The sequence below is a fragment of the Mycteria americana genome, chromosome 20, assembly GCF_035582795.1.
Source record: "Mycteria americana isolate JAX WOST 10 ecotype Jacksonville Zoo and Gardens chromosome 20, USCA_MyAme_1.0, whole genome shotgun sequence".
NCBI lineage: Eukaryota > Metazoa > Chordata > Aves > Ciconiiformes > Ciconiidae > Mycteria > Mycteria americana.
The window spans coordinates 4446777-4469065 of record NC_134384.1 but is presented as its reverse complement, the minus strand read 5'-3'; the positions used below and the strand labels follow the sequence as shown (position 1 = coordinate 4469065).

Below are 22289 nucleotides of genomic sequence, written 5' to 3'. Positions count from 1 at the left end.
CCGTGGGAGCTGGTGGAAGGCAGGACCAGGCACCAAACCCTCATCATGGAAAACCTCTCCCCTTGGCTACTCACTCTGTTTTGATGAGGATGTCACTGTTCTTTGGGTCCAGCACGCACTTGCAGATCAGCTCCTGGGTGACGGGGATGGCAATGTGGTTGGACACGCACAGGTCCGAGAGGTAGTCCAAAAACCTACAGAGCAGAGAGAGCTCGCTGTGAAAGGGGGGTCCACGGGGGTCTCTCCACACCTCTGGTCGAGGCACATCCCACCCATCATGCAGCACAAAGCCCTTTGGGACGGGGCCTTTCCAGACACGCACCGTGGCTCGCGGTTCTTGCGCACCAGGCTGACGAAGGTCTCCACCTCCGTCTTCGTGATGTGCTTCTCCAGCAGCTTGCGGTTGTTGTGCAGCAAGGCCGTGATGGTGTCCTCGGCGAGGATGTCGTAGCCGATCTGGGACTGCATCATGCCAAACTGCTTGGCAATGTGCTCCTGGAGCGGGCAGAGAGGCGGTGAGCGCACGGGGCTGGGCGTTGGAATCTGGCAATGCCCCCCCGCCCCACCGAGACCTCGGCAGCCCCCCAGGGCTTTGCAACACGTGGCGGGAGGGGGGTCCCCCATCACCCCCCCACGCACCTGGTTCTTGCGATAGTCCTCCTGGGAGTGCCGGAGCACGCGGTAGCACAGCCGAAACATGTACTGGTAGGGAGCGTTCTTCTGGTCCGACAGCTCTTCCAGCCGCACCAGGGGCCCTTCCCCACCCTTGTCCTTGAAGGGGGCTTTCAGGATCCCAAAGATCTGCCCAAAAGCAAAGATGGTAAGCGCTGTGTCCCCCTCCACATCACCCCCACCACGCATGGCTCGACATCAGCCGTGCTTGCCAGGAGGGCTTGGTGCACCGCTGGGGCATGGGCTGGAGACCAGCTACACCTCCTCCATGGGGTTTTCCAGATCCCTGGCCTCCAGCACGGCCCTGGGCAGAGCAGGACATCTCTGCAGGACCTCAGCCTTGCTCGGATACAGCGTCCCGGGGCCACTCACCTGCTTCAAGATGTTCTGCTCCCGCATCAGCTTCTGCCGCTCCCGGTTGGGCTTGGTCACCACTATGTCCAGCACATTCTGGCCATTGTTGGGGACGTCACTGACGAAAAACACCAAGTCCTCCAGCAGCTGGATCACGAACCTGCAAAGGAGCATGGTGCAAATGGGCTGGGGGGGGGCTGCTCACCCACCCCACGCAGCTCACCCAGACTCGGGTCCCTGCAATGTTGCCGGCACATTTTGGAGGACCAAGGAGCCCACGTTCAGGGCTCAGAAGACTGCCAGGGAAGCTGCTGGCCAATCCTCCCCTTCCTGCTAGAGCTTAACGGCTGCCCTGAAGCAAGAGGTTTTACAGCCCCTATGGTTCCTAAGGAAACTATATGTGCCAGGGTAAATGCCAGGGGCCTTTGCTCGTGATTCATGCCAGGGATTTTGCATTTAACGCCTCTGCCCCCTTAGTCACCTTTGCGGGACCCGCGCGGGGCAGGCTGGCAGGGCGGAAGCGGCTCGCTCTGTCCCACGGGGGATCTGTGTTTGCTCAGGAAGCACCAAGAACCCACCCACCTAAAAATAATACCGTGACTAACCCGGCTGCCCCTATCGTGGGGCCATCTCTCAGCCCCTCGGATATTTTTTTAGCAGCAAAGGAGGGGCCGGAGCGGGGCTGCGGCGTTATCTGGTTTCCTCGCCAGACTCCTGGGAGAAGCAGGCGTGGATTTGGGTTGTGGGCAGGAAAGCAAGACAGTGCTGGCACCAAGACCCAGGCAGGGGCCCCATCCTGCAGCGATGCTGGAGAGCCCTTGGAGGAGCCCAGCACGGCCCCATCTCCCCAGGGAAATGACTTTTTACCTCCGGTCATTCTGGCTGAGAAAACCTTCGTTCATCTTCTCCACCACGCTGGCCAGCATTGAGCTGGCATCGTTAGCAAAGTCCAGGTCTCGGATCTCAGACACGGGCACGGAGACGATGGCGAAAGCTTCTTTGTCTTCTTTGGTGGGGCACGTGCCCAGCTGGGAAGCAACGGGGAAGCAGCATCACACAGACAGGGCGATGCCGAGCTTGTCCCCACCATCCACCACCCACCCCGGCTGAAGTCAGTGACCCAGTTTGTCCCCATCAGAAGGGTTGGGGTGGGCTCTAGGTTACTGGGATGGGCTCTAGGCTGGTGTCCAGCCACCCACTTGGATCATCAGGGTATTTCAGTCCCTGGGTAAAGCCCGGGCGCTCAGGAGCGTGCTAAGGGCCATTGGGGCACGGGTGATAAATCCACGCACGGGAGGAGGGAGCAAGGCCGTACCATGAGGCGAATGGGCCTCTCCTCATCGATGTCAATGGGCACGTTGGTGCTCTGGATCCAGGTGTTGGTGCAGAGGTGACGCAGCCTCACGTAGGAGTTCCTGCAAATGGCAGCGTCCTGGTGAGCGATCCCCACGCGGACACACCAGCACCCACCACTTCCCCCCACCCCCCCCCAAGAACAGACTCGCCAAAACTTCACACCACGCGATTAAGCCTCCCTTCTTTATTTCAATCCCTCCACGGCAACGCGTGCTCACGTACCGCGGGACAAAGGAGTCCGTCTTCTGCAGCGTGGTAGGGTCCAGCTCGAAGAGGGAGGCGATGTCATTGCCGTGGGGCACAGCCACCAGCCGGTATTTGATCTTCTCCCCCGTGTTCCTGCGGCTGGCACGGCCGCTGCCCCCCTGCACCGGGGAAAGCGGTTTTGAGCCTGGCGCGGGGCAGCTGCCCCACCGAGCCCAGCCTCCCTGCGCACACGGCACCGGAGGAGACGCGCAGCGGCTACGCTCAGAGCAGAAGCTTTTGCTCGGATGCCGGGCTGAGCCTCGCAGCGCGGAGACGCACGAGGGGCTGCAAGAGCACAAGCACGGCGTGATGCACCTGAGCTACGAGGCCACCCCTTCTCCAAACCTCACCGACAGCCAAGAGAAAAAAACCCCTGAAAGTCCAAATCTCTCTTCTACCAGCAATTCCTCGTGGCCTGGGGATCCAACATGCACCGGGACCCCTCCAACAGATTTCGGCAGGGTCCTCTCGCAAGCAGGACACAGGGATGCTACTCTACAGTGCGGGGCGCGGGGACGCTCTGCTGGGCAGCGGGACAGCCTCTGGCCGCAGCCTCGGCACCAAGTGGGACCCGGTGGCGTGGCGCAGGCACTGTCCCCACAGCGGGCTCTGTTTCAGGGCATTTCCCTGCTTTCAGGCAGAATCTAAGAGACGGCGTGATTTCAGGCAGCAGCAGCAGCATTTCTGCTAGCAAGGCTGCACACAGCTCACCGTGGGCGCTGCTTTGGGCTCAGCCACGTCTCCTTTATAACTTGGGTTTTCCTGAAAAGTTAAAGAGGGAGATGAAAGACAGCTATCAGTCCTCCCACTCAGTCCCTCCAAACCCCTGAGCACGGGGTGTTATCTCTATTCCTGCCTTCCTCGATCACATCGCAGAGAGAAGAAACCTGCCCAGATGGGGCTGGAGGACGTGACCCGTACCCAGCGCACAGCGCTCCGTCCCCGAGGAGCGGGACGGGGTGAGCCCTGGCAAGCAGACCCAGGGCTCTGCGTTGCAGCAAGACGAGCTCTTGCTGTAAATCCCTCGAGGCCCCACGCTGAGGTCTCAGTGAGCAACACAAGCCGGGCAGCACCAGCCTGGGATGGGGATCATTCTGTGATCTTCTTTCCTCTGCAGAAGATGTCACCTGAGTGTCTTTTGGTTTAAAGCAGCCATTTCGGAGCCCCAGTATTTGCTATTTTCCATCCTGCCAGTGGTGGAAGGGGCCCTGGGCACTGCTTTTGGTTGTCTTCTCCAGCTAGGGAGCACCTTTGGCACGTGGTGCACCAAGATCCCCCCCGGTGCATCCCTGCTGCCCTGGCAGCAAGGTGTAACACTGTCTTTCCCTTGGTCCTGGCAGCTCATTTGTGTCATATAAACCACATTATCTAAATGCAGAAACCTCTTTGTGCCTCTATCAGGAGGCCTTGAGCTGGCCTTAAATGGGAGGAAAAAAAATTTGGCAAATGATGTTTCCAGGCCCACGTTTTGCCCACACCCTCCCCAGGCAAGGACAGCCCTGGAGGCTGCTGCGGACCAGAGGATGAGGATGGGCAAATGAATTATCTCTCACTTCCGTCCTACCAGGAGGTTGTGCCGGTACAGTCACTTGGCCCGGAGCGAGCAAATAGAGGAAAACCCCGGCCACCCCCTCCTGCCCTCCCCAGGCCAGAAGAGGAGGGAGCCAGGAACAGCAATTTTGGCAAGTGAACCCCTGCACCATGGGGTGGGGGATTTCAGGGGGAAAAGCCCAGCCCTGCAAACGGGCAAACGACGACGATGCTCACAGCCCCGGTGCCGATGCCTCCTGTGAGCAAGGAGGAGCCGCGGAGGCCCAGGGCAGGACGGCTCCGAAAGCAAAGTGGAGCGTGGAGCATCCTGGGCATCGCCGCTGTGTTTAAGGGCAGCCGGGCACTGCCTTGGCAAGGGATGGTACCAGCCTCTCGATGGCAGGGCAGGGCAGGTCTCTGCATCCCTCTGCTCGCCCCCTTACCTCCGCTGCCAGGTAGTTGCCCGTGGCGAGGTGCTTGAAGCGGTACAAGCCGTTCCAGTGCCCGGCTCCCCCTCGGCACGGGTCGTGGTGGACCACCTGGGAGAAGCAGAGGTGAGCTCAGCCGGTGGTGCACGGGGCTGCGGGGAACCAGGATGCCGTTCCTGCCTCCGAGCCTCCGCTGACCCCGGGCAAACACGCTGGTGATAAGAGCCCCGTCCTATCTCAAAGGCAGCCGCGAGCAAATATACTCGGGGCGCAGCGCTCGGACAGACACTGGCGCCCATCCACCAGCAGCCGCCGTTCCCAGTGCTCTCATGGAGCTCGAGCCTTGCGCTGGCTTTCACCAGGGCAGTCAGGCTACCAGAGGTGGAAATGTATAGAAATAACCACTGCTTCTAGCACCCGCCCCCGGTGAAAGTGCAGCAACCCATGGAGGTACCCCCAAAGCACACGGACACACGCTCCGTCCCCTCCCCGCTCACCTCCACCTCCCACAGGGCGTTGGAGCTGGTGGCCGAGGTGGCCGACTGCCTCAGGGTGGTGCGGAGGAAGACGTGCAGCTTGCCTTTGTACTCATCGCAGGTAAGAAACTTCTCCTGCTCGGCATGGAAGAGCCTCACCACGTCCCCCTGCCGCCAGGACACAGTGGTGAGACCCAGGGCTGTGGCTCTCCTACGAACCGACGTAGCTCCTCCTGTGACCCCCCCACCCTGCAAGGGGATGGGATCCCCCCTGTGCGTGGTCCAGAGCAGAGCACAGCTCCCAGCCGTGGCTCGGCACGACCTGGGCACCGCAGGGCACCGTCAGCTTTTCCAGTCCTACCTACCTGTGCTAAACCCTGCCTCTGGCAGCACAAATGCTCCTCTAAGCCCGGGGAAGGGCACCTTGCATGGGCACGGGGCACCCTGCGCTCCGCAATGCCATCGCTCCATTTACTCATGCGAGTCAATTCTCTCTGCTTCCCCTCTCCGGGCTGTAAAATGGGTACAAACTCACTATTTTACACCCCTGGAGCAGGCAGAGGCTCCGCTCACCAACGTGTTTAAGGCATTAACGCCCCGGGGAGGAGGATGCAGTGGATGCGGGAAGCCGGGGATAAGCATGGCGCCTGGGGACGAGGGTCTGTAAGATCATAACAATCAATATCCATCCAGCTGCTTCCTGGAGGACCTCAGCCCCGAACAATAGCTCCGCAGGGAAAGTTCCTTTCCCAGGCAACAGCCAGCCCTGCTGCACGGCTAAACAGCCAAAAATTGTCCTCGCAGCTAGAAGCCACTGCTGGCACTATGCGTGCCTCGTATTGTCCTCGAGAGCCAGTAATACAATAAGGCGGAGGGTAATTTCATGCCCCCCTGGGTACCTGCTGCCAGGAGATACTAAAATATCCAACTCTAGCTTGCTGTTCAGTTCTCCAAGTGATGAATTCTCCTAGAAATTAAGGTCCTCAAGGCAGGATCTCTTTCCTCTGCCCTTGTCACACAGCCAAACGTCTGTTCACACGTCCTGCCCCTGCAGGGGACCGGAGCCGGGTCCCCAGAGCCCACCATGTCACAGGCAGCCGGCGGCAGCCAAACCTCCTTCCTTACCCCTTTCAGCACTTCCTCCATGTGGTCGCGGAACTGCATGAAAAGGTTGATTTTCCAGCTGGTGTTACAATTGACCGAGTTCACCTAAGGAGCAAGAGAGTGAGGTCACGATCCCTGGCATAAGGAAAAAAAGAAAGAAAAAGAGAAAAAGAAAAAAAAAAAACAAACAGGCACGCCCTAAAAGCCAGGCCCTGCACAGGCAGCCCAGCCTCCCCGTACCTCCTTGCAGCCGGCGTTGTCAGCAAGCTCATAGTTGCTGGCGTGCAGTGGCTGCCCGGCGTTGACGGGGTTCAGGATGACTTTGTCTCCCACGACTACCTGGGGAGCAAAATGGGAAAGGAGGGAGCGAGGATGAGACTGGGCGCCTGGCAGGGAGGCGAGCCCTGGCAGGCGGCACGCACGGTGCTTTCTGCACAGCTTCATTTAGGGATTTTTTGGCCCCACGCTCACGTTATCTCCATTGCTCCTCAGCTTCCAGAAGGGCTGGATGAAGAGCCAGGATCCCTCGTTGCCAGTGGCATCCAGCGTCACCCTCATGGCGTTTTTCTCGAGCAGGGCCGGCAGCCGCTTGTTCACCGTCAGGTACTTGTTGCTCTTCATGTGGAGGAGCTGGAAAGGCGAACGCCAGGGTGAGCTGCGGTGGTACAGCCCCCCAGGGTCCCCAGGGCTGGTCATACCCAGGAGCGATCCCGCGAGCCCCTTCCCAGCAGTGCCTGACTCGCACGCGCTGGATCTGTGCCTCTCCCCCCAAAACCCACCGGCCGCACGCAGAGGGGAGAGCGAGCGCCCGTACCTGTATGACGCTGCCGTATTTCACCACGTCGCCATGCACTTTCTTGTTCTCCGTCTCGTTCTGCTTCTGCTCCATCTGGGCTGCATGCTGAACGCCAAAAGGAGAAGAGCTGAGTGTAATAGCCCCCTCCTCACCCCCTGGAGCAAGCCCCAGAGGGGCCATCTGCACCCTCAGCTATGGGGAGGAGGGGACAGGCTGGGATACAGCTCAGCATCCCTCTGTCGCCCAGACAACACGGTCCAGAGCTATAATACGGTCCTCAGCATCCGAGAGCTCAGCCCGGGACCCTGGCGTGGCCCTGAGCAGCTGTATGAAGTCCATACAAGCTTTAAAGCAAGGACTTAAAAATTAAGACAGGGACAAAAAGGCACCGAGATTCCCCCAAAACCCCAGCAGGTCTTATGGGGCAGCACCAAAAGGGGGACTGTGCACGGGCCAGGCTGGAGCAATGCACCCATCCGAGCTCCGCTGCAGCAACCGTGGGGACCGGGGGCTCCCGGCAGCACTGGGACCGAAGAGCAAAAGGCACCGTGCCGGCGGTGCCGTGCCTGGAGACGGCTGCAGGTCCAGACCTGCTGCAGTGGATGCAGCAGGATGCGTCCCTGCCAGCCAAGATGCCCCAAGAGCGGATTGCTCAGCACTGCTTGCAGCCCCTCTCTCCAAAACCACAGACATTTTCCGCGTGGTGGCTCTGGCAGGCGGAGGAGTGATGTCGACGTACGTGGAGCAAGGCAGGGACTTGCTCCCACAGTGGATCTGTCTGGGAATGGCAAGGGTGCGCCGACGGCCCCAGCGCCAGCCTGGGCACAGCCCGGGCAGCACCAACCCGGCGCTCCCCTGCAGCCGCGATGGGAAACTGCAGCGAGGGATGGAGCTGGGAAAGCATCTACCCTTTCCCATCCTGCTTTTGCCCCCCTTCACTTGAGAGCAGAAGTAACTGGGAAACACAGCTGGAATCGCCGCTCCGCGCCCTGCGGGAAGATGGGGGCAGGTGGGCTGTGAGTGCCCGAGCAAGCGATGCCAGGGCTTCGAACGCGCCTGGCGTGCATCGTGGCAGTACCAACCCTTTGCTCTTTTGAATGTTGCCACCACTTCAGCTAACTCTCCATCCCCATGGGTGCCACCCGCGGGATGCGAGCCCCGTGGCGGTGGCCGCTGCCATCAGGAAAACAAACCTGCTGCCAAGAAATCCCGCACTGATGCGGAGCTGGGAGTTTAACAACCCCATGGAGCAACACGGCTCCGGCGAGAGATCTGGCACCACGGTGTGTCCTAGATCTGCGTCCAGATCTGAGCTCCTCCCTTGCCGAAAGCCAGTGGGGCCGGGAATGGGAACCGCCTGCCTCGAGCACACAAGACCACAGGGGCTGGTGTTCCCAGCGTGTCCCTTGGATGGGACGGGCTCTGTCCCGAAGCCACGGTGGGACGGGGCGTCAGGGATGCACACAGGGGTGGGCAGCCCCGGAGGGTGCAGGGAGGATGGGGAGACATCAGCAGAGCGGGAGGAAAGCCTCCACGGCACGTCTGCACTGCCTCTGGCTGCACCTACAATTAGTCAGCCGAGAAAACACCGAGCCTTAAACCCACTTAAAAACAACGGCGCAAGAGCACAAGCTTGGAAAGGCAACCGTGAGCATCACGGACGGCTGGGCAGGGATTCTCCGCTCGAGACTTGGGCTGCTTCTGCTTCAGGAAATTATCTCCGTGGGTTGGGAGATGTTTTCAGCCTGCGGGAGATGCTGATAAATCGCAGCCTGGAGTCAGCATCCTGCCAGGACGTCCAGGGGCTTCGCGGCAGCATGGGCAGCATTTTGCAGAGAGCTCCCTCCCTGCCTGGGCTCCCCCAGCGCTCGGCTCCAGATGCGCAGGAGCGTTTGCCAAAAGGGCAACACCAGGAGCAGCGGAAAGGAGCAAGGAAATGACAGAATCTCTTTAAGACAAATCTTAACCAAGGTGCAATCAATCAGGTTCAGAAATGAGCCTCTCTGTCCAGTCGTGGCCGGTACAGCTGTCGACGTTACAAGTTACAGTCTAACCGGAGCAGGAAAATAGTGTTTCCATACACCACGTACAACTGGACACGGCAGGAGGCACCGACCCTGTCCAGGCATCTCCGAACCAAGCCGGGACGCCCTGTCCGGACACTGCATCTGACCTCGCTCCCCAACAGCAAAACTGGGGGACCTGTGGGGCTGAGGCTGGGCTTGAAGCCTGATGAGGTGATTTGATGAATCCCTCTTGAGCTTTGGTTTTATGAATCATCCTCGGGGCCTTGCCAGCTGTCTGAGGCGATTATGCAATGTTTAACATGGGCCTTTTCCAAACCTCATGGAAGTCAACACGAGTCTTTCTCTTCCGCAGCCCTTTGGAGCAGGTCCTGGCTGCAGCAGCTCCCTCCTCCACGCCAGGCACCCCTGGGTGCCGCGGGCGGTGTGGGGCTGCGCTCACAGAGCACCTCTCCCTGCTCTGCCATGGGCTCCTCTGCAAAAGGAGCATCAGAAGGGCTGAGACAGCAAAGGCTGGGCACGGCAGGGAGGGTGGAAAGGCAGGTGGATGTCACCTCTCATCCCAAAAGCAGCATTGCTACCTTTCCTTCCTCTCCCCGCCTGCTCAGTCCTCCGGATCCTTCTCTGCAGGCCTTCCCTGGGACGTCTCCCTTGCACTGGGAGCAACAAAATCATCTGTGGCTCCTTGGTCCCTGCTGTATTCACGCTGCACTGTCACGGCGCAGACCAAGCCTGGCCACGCCACGCTGCCCAGGGCTCCTCGCTACACCAAGGGCATGAAAGCTCCATGGAGAGCCTGTGGCAGGATCCCAGGTTCAATCGCCTCTCACATCAGAAGCCAGGTAAGAGCCAGATAAGAAGGGTAATCCAGGGTGCGGCACACATCCCTGGGGGCCAGCCCCTCTGGGGACTGCAACCCTCAGTCCTGCGGGTGCCAGCGCAAAGCACCTCCTATCTCAACCCCCTTATTAGACACCGTACGCCACGGTTAATTAAGAGCCAACGGCTAGAGGAGCCGTTCCTCTAGAAAAGGTGGCTGTGGCTAACGGTCCATGGTGAGAGGAGAGCGGTGGGAGAGGAGACAACAGAGCCGAGCAGAGGGAGTACAGCAAAACCCAGGGCAGGTCCTGGCTTCCCATGCAGGCTGTTTTCAGGGAAGGAAAACGTACCAGGATTTGCACGGCGAGAGGTTTGGATGTCATCACCCACGGGGACTGTCCACTCTGGGGAGGACGGTCCCTCACGCCTGCTCACCTGCAGTTTCTGCAGCAGCACCACGTCCGCGATCTTCTCCTTGTCCTGCTTGGTTTGCTTGGCCTTCCAGTACTGCTTCTGGGCAGAGTAGCGGTTCATGGGACACACCTTGAAGAGGCAATCTGGGAGGAGAGGAAGGCAAGCATCAGGCTGCAGCAGCCACGTGGTCGCCAGCCACCAGTGTGTCCCCAGTGGGGCCGATGTCACCGAGGGGCAGGAGACGCCGGCAGTGCTCCTCTGGGACACTGCTCCCACCCCAGCAGCACCGCTGGGAGAAGGTCCTCCTAACCCCCAGCAACCCCATCCGCTGCCGGGGGTCCAAGGGAGACATAGCTGGGACTGGCGGAGGCTCACGTCACCTTGTGTTGGCTGGTGGATTAGTTTCAAATCAGGGTAAATAATGAGTCCAGGAGTGACTCCACTTCTTGGACTCACAATCAGAAGCGTTCCCATCGGAAATGGCCATGCAATCTGGGAAGGAAAACTTCAGGGCGAGAAAAAGTACTGATGAAGCCCAGCTGTACCAAAGGAGGAGAGGATCCCGCTGGGAAGGAGGGAGGGAGGCTGATAGGACACGGGCGCCGTGAGACCGGGACACGAGCAGACGTCTCCACATCTCCCTTGTTCCCCTGCCCATCGGACACGTGAGCCAGCGGGACCGCAGGTTGCGGCCCCGTGACGGCCGTGCCATCGGGATACGCCGGGTTTGCAAACAGGCCGCTGTTCTCCCATGACTGCTCACAGGAGCCTCGATTACCAGTGCTGGAAGCTACGAGCAACCGCTCCTAAAAATCTGTATGTCAACAGCTGCAATTCAAGTCCTAAAAGAAACACTTTGGGGACCTGAAGGGCACAGGTTTGCATCCCAGCTCCCCCAAACGCTTGCAGCGTATCCGTGCTCCGCAGATTGCCCCGATTTGCCTGGTTTTCCCCAGGCTGCTGTGGTCGGGATGGGGGGTGGAACGTGCGGACACCCAGGTCCAGGCTTTGGGAACTGAAGCACGAGAGCAGATGTCTGGAGACGAGGAGGCACTTACATCTCCCAAACCCTCATTCAGGGCTGGAAGCTGTATGGGGTGAGGGCAGGAAGGGCTCCGCAGCCCAAATCGCCCTAATCACGCCTGAAATAGCAGCCTAGAAACTTCAGGCACAAAAAGAAAAAAAAAAAAAAAATCACTTCCATCTCTGGCCCCGGTCCCGAGTCGCTGGCAAGCACGTATTTATTTACCTGGGAGTGACGAACAAACAAGCGCAGAGCACAGTTCTCACCGGCTCGGGCCGCTGGGAAGAGGCCAAGTTTCACATTTCATTCTACAGGTTTATTTGCTAATGGCATATCCCGTGCCAAGGAGGCCGTGACGCCGGGCTTTTCATCAGGGACTGCGCGTAGCTGCTGCAATGCCTGGCTGCCTTCTCCCACTGCCTCCGAGCCCGGCTACAGAAACACTTGGGCCAGCTGCAGCACCTTAAATCGTTTTCATTAAATTGCTAATTAGGCTGCAAAAGGAGCTGGTAGAAAGTAGAAACTGGGGGGAGTTCAAAAAAACCACCAACATAGCTATTAAGAGAGAGGTGCAAATCAAACCCCTGGCTCCAAGCACGCCCTGCCCAGAGGGGCTGCCCGACATCCCCATCTCCGTACTAAGCCGTGTTTTGCAAGGAGGGAAACTGAGGCACGGAGTCGTCTGCACACAGAAAGTCTCCAGCAAAGCTGGCGTTGGAAGCCAGAGATTTTGGCACCCAGGCCTAAGCACCGACAATTTTTTGCAAGATGGATGGTGGGCGGAAAAGAGGGAAGCCGAGGAAAGCTCCCACATCGGCACTGCCCGGCGAGAGCAACCCAGCAGGGCGATGCTCGGCTGACCTGTGACAACCCGGCACGGCCGCGGAAGCAAGAACCTCCTGCAAAGCCGCAGAGGGGGAAGCGGGGCATTTCGGGCAGCGGCACGGCCGGGGGTCTCGCTGCCCGCTCGCCTCGCAGCCCCCGCGGCGCCGGCTCAGCGCGGGACTGAAGCACTTTATTTGCTTTTTTTCCTGACGTGCCTGAACGCAGGGCTGGGAAGAGCCTTGGTGGGGAAAGAAACCGCGAAGAAAAGCAAATAACTGAGAGGTGCCAGGCGTCTCTTGGAGGGCCAAGCCCCGGTGCGACGCAGGCAGCCGAGCCGGGCGTCCCTCGCCGCAGGGACGGGCTCCCGGGCGGGTTTTGGCATTTCCAAAAAACCATTTGGACCCAACTGCGGGAGAAGGGTCCCGTTTCCTCACCGGGAAGCCGAGCTGGGCCCCGGCGCAACCCGCGCGCGCCTCACCGCAGCGCAGGATAGGGCAGGGTCCGGCCACAGGATATGGGGACGGCAACAGCACATGAAAATCCTCTTAAGCCTCTTGCTGCTGCTGCAGGCAAACAGCAGCGGCCCGTTGTTTTTACCTCCCTCGCGGTGATAGCTATCGAGAAGGCAGCCCGCTACTTTTCCGGCCATTAAAACAAGCGCCTGGATATCCTGATAGGGTTTGCGTGGAGCAGGGCTGAGTCTAGACCAGATCTTTGCCTGGAAAAGAGATTCAGCACCCACCCATGTCCAGGCAGGGAGACGGTGCGGCTGCTGGGACAAGGCTTGCACCGGCCGCCCCGCGGCTGCTTCCAGGTCTTCCCATCCAGCCCCAGGTGAATGTCCGGGAGTGGGACGGTTCCCTGGGCTGCGAGACTTTGGGGAGCTGTCGGATGGCTCGTTAATTAGCCCCACGTACAAATTAGTGGCAGTGGCTCCCACGGAGAGGCAAGTCGCTGCTTGGGTGGGACCGGTGCCCAGAGGGGAAGGGTGCTTGCACGGTACCCCGCTGTGGGATGTTAAAGCCACCCTGAGAAAGAGGTGGAGGCACAAAACAAAGTGGGGAACCAATATTTAAATAGATTTTTTTAAAAGGGGGCCTGAAATTACAGTAGCTGGGATGAAAAGAACGGCTGCCCTAAACCAATCCCCAAATCCAACAACGTGGTCGCTGGTTTGGGGAAATTTCCCAGCTCTGTGTACGCTCCCCAGCTATACGCCCCAGGCACTCAAACCCAGCCGGGATGCTCTCTGGGACACGGCCCTTCCGCTGCACTTTGCAGCGTGCCGAGCACACGGGGCCGCCCAGCACAAACCCAGCATTTCCCGGGTAGGTGCAGCGTAGGGCAGAGCCGCGATCCCCCGGGGCTGGGCACGGCCATTTGCTCCCTGGGGAGCCCGAAGGTTGAGGGCAGCTCACTGACCAGCCCCAGGGCTTGCAAATGGGGGAAGTGGGAGGCACGATCTGCCTGTCCTGGCTTCTCCAGACCGTTTCCACAGGCCAGGAGCCGCCCCGGCTTCCACTGACTCATCCTCTTTTCCGCCTGGACCTGGCCGCTCCTGCCTGCTCCTGCCCACTCCTGCCTGGGGCTGCCCCTGCCCAAAGGGGAAATAACGAGCGCGGCCCCAAGCACCGGAGGAGACGATGCAGCCCAAAACGTGACGGCCGAGGACAGATTGGGATTTACCGTCTCTCCCTAAACCCTGCCCTCCTCGTAAATGGGCGGCTTAATCCCCAGGCTCTCTCTGAGGTGCAGCCAAGCACAGCAGATGTAATTAGTGCTGAGTGCTAACAGGCTCGCCTTGAAATAGTTTGCCTGTTGCAACTGCCCCCCTGTCTGTCCCCTCCTGTGCCTGGCTCCTGGTGGGTAGACACCCAGCTGCCAGCATCCCTAGGGATGCATTTTGGGGTGGTCGGACCCACCTTTGCAGAGGACGGTTCCCAGGCACCCCTGGGCTAAGGGGTCCCAAGGACCATCCCACCACAGAGGTGGTTCCAATAAATGCATAAATGCCCCCAGAAACAAACAGAGGAGGGTAGGTGGTTTGGCCAAGCCACGGAAACAAGGCTATGGAGGCTGTCCGAGAACCCTCCGGGCTTCTCTGCAAAGGACAAGCAGCACTGCCCAGCCCCAGGCTAGTTGGGATAGCTGGGACCCCGGTCCCCATCCCTGGCATGGATGCTCGGGGCCAGCATCGTCCCCGAGGCTGCTCACGGCAGTGATGGAGCTGCAGTCTCACCTCGAAACTTCTTGGGCGGGTTGTCCAGGTCACCAGCAGCCGGCTCCACCACGCACCGATCATCCACCAGCCTGCGCGGGGACAAAAGCGGGAGCAGGGCATCAGCAACAACGAGATGACAGCGGGGCCTGAGCGAGCGGAGCGGCTTCGCCACAAACCACAGCACTGCGAGGGCAGGCGTGCCACCGTCACCTGGCTCAAAGCGACAACACCAAAAGCTGCGTCTCCTGTTTCCCACTCTATAAATATTTAGCACAGCTACGCTCAGCTCCTGGCGCAAGCAGCCACTCTTGGGCGCTTGCTCCGATCACGTCGCCCCTTGTTCGCCACCACTCGCCACTTCTTTCACGTGCGTTTTTCATCCCAGTCCCCCGAGACAAACAGCGGCAGACACGAATGGGCAGCGAACAAACAGGATGCTTCGTGTCAGCCACGATCCCGGGGCCTTTGCTCCGCAACCCGTGCGGGAGGCTCTGACCCCCGTGTCCTGCCGGAGCGAATCCTGCCTTGCCCGGCTCCCGGCTGAGCCGGATCCACCCCCCGGCACAGCGCACTGGCTGCGGCGTTATTTCACTGTGAATCTGGCAAAAATGTGATGAGTTCACCTTCCAGTCAATGGTTCTCCTCCGGCTGGGAGCTCACCCCACCGGGACACCGAGGGCGTAGCTGCTGCAGATGGAGGCGGCAGGGACCCACTAAACCCAGTTATTAATTACTATCTGATCACAGGTGGTGGCTCTGCCCATCAGATGCGAAGGGCTTTGTGTCTCCTCCCTGCCCACCTCCTTGTTTTCCCAGTGTTGAGCAAAATCCTACAGGTTTGGCCTTGGGTGCTGAGGACCAGTTTTGAGACGGATGGGATGTTACTTTTCAAAGTTACCAAGAACAGTGAAGCATAACCTGGCATGAGGTTCTGCTCAGCCCCCAAAGTGCGGAGGGACGAGCATCACCCAAGGGGCTCACGGTGCCAGGGCCACCCAGAGCCTGTCTGCATGGCCCCACGAGGCCTTCAAGGGAACTCGGTGCTCCAGCGAGACAGGCTGGACCCGCTCGCCGGCTTTCTCCCAGCCCCTGGGAAGCGATGCACCAAGAGAAACTACGCTCTTGCCCCGGGCGAGGAAGTGAGAAGCGTGTCCCCACCTGCGGAGGCTGAATTCAGACAGCCGGTGAGCGTGCGAGTGGATGCAGGAATGCACCCACGACGCCATCCCGGGAGGGAGCATCCATCGCGGGGGCAGCTCCGTCCCTGTGACGGGAGGGAAGACGCAGTCTGGAGAAACGAGCCACGTGCACGTGGCACGGCAGCAAAGGGCACAGCGGAGCCCGTGCTGCTCCCTCCGCTGCCCAAGGGACTCTCAACCTCCCCAACGAACCAAACAGCCGAAACGTTGCTGGAGATGGACACGCTGCGCTGCAAAGAGTTGGCAAAAGCGTCAGATATCCCGTTCGCAGATCCAGCCTCCTTCCCCCAGCCCAGCCGCTCTCCGGAGGAGGGGAAAATTCCTTTCAATAGCTCGGCAGAGAAGAATTTGGCCTCCGCGCTGACCGATTGGGACCCCGGGGACCCCAGCGCTGCTGCGTCCTTGGCAGCGGAGGCGTGGGCTGGCAGGGTGCTCTGAACACCCAGCGCTGCTACCGCCACCAGCTCCCTGCTCTCTTTAAAGCTCCCCGGGGTTGGGGGAGATTAACCTTAGATTTCAAATAAAGAGAGAAAAGCAATTTCTCTAATGCTTTCGGTGGCAGCAGAAGCTTAAAAACAATTAGCAAAGACCTAGAAGATTGCGTAAAAAAACCAAACCCCAAAGCCATGAGGTTTCAGTAAACGCACAGTGTGCTGTCTGCCGGACGGGGTTGCCTTGGCTTTGCAAACGCTCGTGGTCGGCAGCGCAGGGGGTTTTGGGCTCCCGACCAGCGGCTGCCCAAACGCAATGCCTTTTCCACGGGCCGTGACAGCAGGGAAGGAGTCAGGCACGTTCCCAAACTCCTGAGGGGCACGGAGCCTCAGGAGGGCAGGGAAAGAGGTAAAGAGGGGAAAAAACGAAGCGGAGCAGAGGCAGCTGCGGACAGGGGCTGGACCACACGTCTCACCCCCCAGGAGATTTGCAAAGCTTCAGCCCAGCACCGATGCCACTTGTAGGCGGTTTTGGCTTCTATTACTATTATTTTGATGGGGGTCAGGGAGGACAAACACTTTCGATGCGCCTGGGAGCAAAGACCACCGAGGGCTGAGCCCCGACCAACCCATGGGTCAGGCTCGTGGAGCAAAGCACTGACCCTCGGCACATGCCCCACCAGTGCCTACAAAAGCAGAGGGCCCACTTCATCTGTGCACTTTAAGAAACAAAAATCCTCCATTGTCGTGGCTAGGGGTCTCCGAGGAAGCACCTGACCTGCGTGGCCCGTTTTCAGTGCCGAAGTAAACAGCACAGGAGCCTCCCACCCACACCAGCTCTGCCTGCAGCATTCGCCGGCCACTTCCCCATGCCCAACGTTACCGCTCCACCAGGCAGGATTAGAGATAGCGACCTGCCAGGCTGGAAGTCTTAATTAGTTAATGATCTCAAGGCAGTTTCAGCATCTTTAATCCGAGGATTACACACTCTGCAGGAATGCAAAGTGTTATTTTTATTAAACTGAAACTCTGGACTAACATTCTTCAGTTAAAAATTGCTGAAAATAAAAGGATTCTGACAGGGTGGACATGAGTCACCTGGGTGACTGCTGGGGCCAGGACACGCTTCCGCTAATAACCGGCATTACCGCAGCGGGAAGGGGTAAATCGAAGCTCCCTCTGCTATTAGAACAGCAGGGACGCGCGGGCGCTCGCTGCCGCGCCGAGCTGCGGGGAAGACACCGGGCACGCGGAGGGTGGCTTTCATTTCTCAGGTGTTAATGAGAAAACGGGCTGTTGGTGTCCGAGCACCTGGAGGAAGATCCTGAGCGAAGCAGCAGGCTGGATGCACCGATGAAAACTTCACGCTTTGCCTTTTCAAATTACCCGCAGGGAGCGCGAGGGGCCGAATCCTGTGCATCAATGAGCCTGCTGCCCGCAGCCCAGCAAAGCGCGGGCGAGCATCTGGTTAGCTTTAAGCCGTGCAAGTCATCGCCGTGGTTCCAGTGGGGCTTTCCGTGTGCTTTAAAATATCGAGCACGAAGCGATTCCCTGGCCCGGGACCAGGGCGCTTGGCCTCATGCGAGGCAGAGCCTTCGCCGGAGGTCAGGGGAAAAGCAGCACGTCCAGCGCTGCAATCCGCGGCGGTCGGACACCCCGCGCCTCCCCGGGGACGGCGGCCAGCTGGGGCTGACGTGGAGGCTCTGCTCCTGCAACGTGAACCCGGGCTGGGGAAGAGGAGAGAATCTTCCCTGGCCACGCCGCAGCACACGCAATGCTGAGGGGAGACCCGGCACGCCATGGTCCAGGGGTGCTCGGGGAAGGAGTGCTCTGGGAGAAGGGGAGCCCCAACCCAGGCAGGAGCACCCCACTACAAAGCCCACCAACCCCTGGAGGTGAGGAAGAGGATGAGGAGGAGGAGGAGAGCTCGCTGTTGGGCATAGGGCCAGGTCAGCCCCTCTGGCTTGGGGTGCAGGATGGGCACTGAGCCCACGGGGAGGAATAAAAATAAAGTGAGTGAACGCAGGGCAGCCACAAAAATGCAGCTTTTCCCCCGCTGTCCCAGTGCCGGGAGGAGGAAGCCGCTCTTGGCCTCACATGCTTCTCCTCCCCGCAGAGACGAGTTCGTCCTGACCCAGCAGAGCTGGAGTTACCCTTTAACCAGCTGTGTTTCCCTGAACTGCTCCACCCTGCAAATCCACCTGCAATCAGAATTATAGCTATCAAAGGTGTTATTTCACCTTAAACAGCTAACTGCCATTCAGGCAGGTTTGTCACGGGCCCTTCCCCTCTGCAAGCCCATAGTGCCGGTCCCCGAGCCCCCGGCGGGTCCTGGGAGCCCCAGGGATGGCAGGGACGGGCCAGCGCATCGCCCTGGCAAGCACAGGCACTTGCACTGCATTTCTACTCCTCTCTGGCTCCGGCCATCTGGTGCTGGCTTATCAGGGACACAAGGTAAGATGGGGACAGTCATGGCAGCGGTGTCTCCCAGGGCTCACGGCATCGCCCCATCCATCATGCTGGAGCAGGAACCAAATCAAGGTCTCCGAGCTCCTTTCCCTGCTTGGCCACTGGTTTGCTTTGCCTGGATGATCCCCACAGGGCACCCCACATCAGCGGCTGTTCCCCCCATCCCAGACCCAGTCCCAAAAGTTCCCTCTCCCCAAGCACAGATCTCCCAGGAGTTACCAGCAATGGTCCCTAAGCAGCAAAGCAGCTGCACGTACAAGCTCCCCACGGTGGGGTGCCATGCCGCGGCGAAGCTGCTGCTCAGCGCCGACCCCACATCCCCGACCCACGCGGCTGCTTTTGTCCCAAACTGTTTCAAGCTGCCATTTCCTCGGACACCTTTAATTTGCGGCAGCGAAGTCGGGCAGCCCCGCAGAGCCCTTCCCCACCTCCCGGCCAGGAGCAGCCTCAAATTGAGCCAAGAGGGAAGACCAAACCACCCTCAGGTCCCTGCATCTCACAAACTCCTCCTGGGCACCTTCCCACGTCCCCAGAACCATTTCTGACATCTCCGATACACCCATCCTGTCCCCCCATCTCCCCCAAGGGACCGTGCGGCTCCCAGGGCGCTGAGCAGCGCAGCCGAGGGATGCGACCAGCAGCATGGCTGCCCTCAGCCTGGTTCTCCCGACACCTCGGGGCGCTGCGGCTTTATAGCGGCCGGCTCTCACCCTGCCTTCCCATACGACTTCTTAAGTTACCTCCTCCTTTTGGGCTGTCTTTAGCATTTTAGCTAGTTTGGGTATTTTGGCTCGGCGTTCCCCCATCTAGCCCAGCACTTGAGCACACAGGAGTACTCCCCACCCTTCGGCGGGATGTTTTTCCTCCTTAAGAGCAAACGCCCACTGCAGAGAGGGTGTGCGGGAGGAAGGGTTTGTGCCCAGGGGCCTTCACCAGCGCGATTCGGGGGGGCTGGGAGCAGGGAGGCTCAGCCGGGGGTTGCAGGGCTCCCCCCACCTCTGCACCAGCCCCCTCCATCATCCTCAGCAAGTTCCCTGTACGAAAGGAGGAAAGCACTTTAAAAGATAATAAATTGAGACTTAGTGTTAATAAAGGGCGTGATTGTTCTTCCCTGCTGAGGCGTCCCATTGATCGTGAAAGTCCAGTGCTGCGCGAGCGGCCGGTCCAGTCCCCAGGAACCCCCACGCAGCCGGGGCTCAAGGGAAAGCCGGTGCTTTTGTGGTGGAGCTGCTAAGAGCCTGGCAAGCTCCTGCATGCCGCCTTAGTCCCGGCCGAGACCCTCTCTGCCCGTTCCCCGCAGCCTGGGGCAGGGCTTCACGCCGTCGCTGGAGCAGAGGGGCTCCCAGACCCACTTGCTTCTGGGCCAGACGCCACCAGTGACAAAGCACTGGGCTTAATGGGTTTAACACGAAGTACGAGCTGCAGCAGAGCCAGGCAGGAGGAAGAGTGCCCAGCGGGCACTCTATCTCCTTCCCCACGCTCTCGGCAGACCCCCTTCCCCTTCCTCGGCCTCTCCGGGCATTTTGCAAACACGGTCGTGGAGGAGCTCGGTGCAAGCAGCTCCAAACTCCGCGGTGCCTCTCGCCAGCGGTGCATCCCGAGCACAGACAGACAGAGCCCTTTGTGTCCGGCAGCACCGCCTGTAAGCACCACCGGCTTGGTATTTAGTTGACGTTCACACCCACATCAGCCAGGACACGCCGGAGACCCCAGCAGCACTCTCAGGAGGAGCTCACTGCGCTGTGGGACACCGGCACAGGGACGTCACAGCACCGGGGTACATCCCTTAACATGACACTTGTGACCAGCACATGGAGACGCTCCATATCATCCCGTATAAACAGAGGATCCCACTGCAGACCCTCAGCAATTCCACAGCCAAAACCAGTCCCTCTGTGAGGAAGGATGGAGGACGTGCTTCTGGCAGGGTGCTCAGCCGGGCACACAGCACCCGGCGTGGGGCTGGCAGAGCTATTTGCCTTGCAAATGAGGTAAATAAGGTCCCAGGCTGTGGCAGGAGGGCTAGGGAGAAGCACTCTCAGTGAGTCACCCAGTCCTTTATCGCAGGAGTGATTTAAGGTGTGGTTGGGTCTCCCAGGTCGCGGGGCACAAGGGAAAACAATTTCAGAGGGCGGGAAACAACCTGGGGAAAGCAGAACCCTGGGAAAGTGGGGCTGCCCAGCAAAAGCCATGCTGGGGCCTGGGAGAAGACGTTCTCCAAGCAAGCCCTGCTTTTCAGATGCTTATCCGTAAGCCTACAGAAGCTCCCAGCAAAAAGGGGGGTCTGGGGGCCAGAGCTACAAAGGGATCGAAGCTCCAAAGAGTCTAAACATCTCTTAATTCAGCTCCTGGTGAGCCACTGGGACATGCTGCGTGGGCTAATAACCAGTGTTGGGTCCCAGCGGAGCCTCCTCCAGACCCGATTTCACAGACAGGCTGGAGGGATGCTCCGTGCTGAGCTGCCGAGGCTGCAGCCCCTGCCTTGGGATGGCTCTGGCACTGGGAGAGTGGGCCAGCTACAAGGAGACCTCTCCAAAAAGGACCGTGGGCATGTCCTCCCACCCATCCAGGAAGGGTTGGGCACAGACAAGCTGCATCCTGCACATGCAGGACCTTCTGCCCAGTGCCGTACAGTTGCACGCACGGGGATTTTGTGCCCAGGTCTGCACCCAGTTGCACCCAGCAGCCCATTTCTGGGCAACATCCCTCAGCCAGTTGGAAGAAGGCTTCGGTGGGCATTAACCCAGCGGCTGCACATGCCCAGCGGTGGGTGCGCGAACACGTGTAGGCGAAGGTATGTATGTCTCCGGTTATACATAGGCATGTGGGAGCAAGCGCATTCATCACAGATTATAGAGCCGGGCAGCTCCTGCCCCAGGAATCCCATCCAAGTCAGCATTCCTGGCTGAGCTCAGCCTCTCTTACACGCAGCACGGGGCAGGCACGCCGGAACAGACCCACGTCCACCCGCTTGGGGCTGCGGGCAAGGTGCGGGTCCCTGCTTCGGGGTAAGGAAAAAACCCACCCGTGCCCCTGGGCATCCAGCAGCCCTGCCAGAGCCCTCACCACTGTGGGGACACAGCCTCTCCCTGCGCCGCAGGGCAAACACTCCCGGAGGGAGCAAGCTGCCAGCGGATGGAGAAGGGCACCTCTGAAGGTCTTGGCTTGGCTTTGCCCGGGTGCTGCTTTAGCAGCACCGTTGGCTTGCACGGCAACAGCGGGGACAAGGGACAGGTCCCTGAGCTCTCTGCTCATCTCCCCAGGTCGGGCTGCGAGATCCCCTCGCCCGTGCTGACATGTCCAGGGGGCTGCAAGGAGTTGGCTCAGCCCGGACCTGGCAGTGCCCTGGTCCCCCCAGCCCTAAGCAGCACTTGGTGGCCATGGGCACCCGTGTGTTGGTGACCCTGCAGTAATTCCCACTGACCACCGGGTGTGTGGGACCCCGAGGAGGGACACTGAGAGCCATCGCTGCCTGTCCCAGGGGACGGCAGCCTCCAGCCACAACGGACAGGGCTGGAAGCACTTAATCACCCCGGGCCCCAGGAGGGATCCCGGCCGCCTGAGCCATCCCGCTCAGTCACCCCCGCCCCTTCCTAACCCCCCCAACCCCTCACGCTGCTGAAGCCCGTTTCATCTCCCCCAGCCCCTAACGGGGGGGAAAGTTTCTGGCCACGGCTGCCGGAGAGGGTGGGCTGCAGGGTCCCTCCAGGGCCGCATCCTGCCCCCAGCAGCGACCAGAGCCGGAGGAGAGCGCAGAGGCACCCAGCCTCCCCTCCCCAGCACCTCTGCCCATCCTTGCTGCAGCACCCAGAGCTTTCGGGCCCCTTTTCCCACCGGGCTCAGGCTCAGCACCACCTTCCCGGCCCGGCCCGGCCCGGCCCGGCCCGGCTCGTCCCACGGC

At 60.0% G+C, this 22289-nt stretch overlaps 1 protein-coding gene across 1 annotated transcript in view; it reads right to left on the bottom strand.

Annotated features, from left to right (window-relative positions):
* Positions 1-22289, bottom strand: part of ITPR3 (inositol 1,4,5-trisphosphate receptor type 3) — a 43180-nt gene that overhangs the window by 20357 nt on the left and 534 nt on the right. Inside the window, exons 2-17 of the mRNA XM_075521751.1 lie at positions 14308-14378; positions 10241-10362; positions 6981-7067; positions 6638-6796; positions 6407-6505; positions 6188-6271; positions 5084-5230; positions 4602-4697; positions 3340-3390; positions 2605-2747; positions 2342-2441; positions 1894-2054; positions 1045-1186; positions 640-801; positions 323-495; positions 75-194 (exon numbers count right to left, since the gene is read on the bottom strand). Coding sequence (XP_075377866.1) covers positions 75-194; positions 323-495; positions 640-801; positions 1045-1186; positions 1894-2054; positions 2342-2441; positions 2605-2747; positions 3340-3390; positions 4602-4697; positions 5084-5230; positions 6188-6271; positions 6407-6505; positions 6638-6796; positions 6981-7067; positions 10241-10362; positions 14308-14378 — 1917 coding nt within the window. The remainder of the gene's footprint in view (positions 1-74; positions 195-322; positions 496-639; positions 802-1044; positions 1187-1893; positions 2055-2341; positions 2442-2604; positions 2748-3339; positions 3391-4601; positions 4698-5083; positions 5231-6187; positions 6272-6406; positions 6506-6637; positions 6797-6980; positions 7068-10240; positions 10363-14307; positions 14379-22289) is intronic.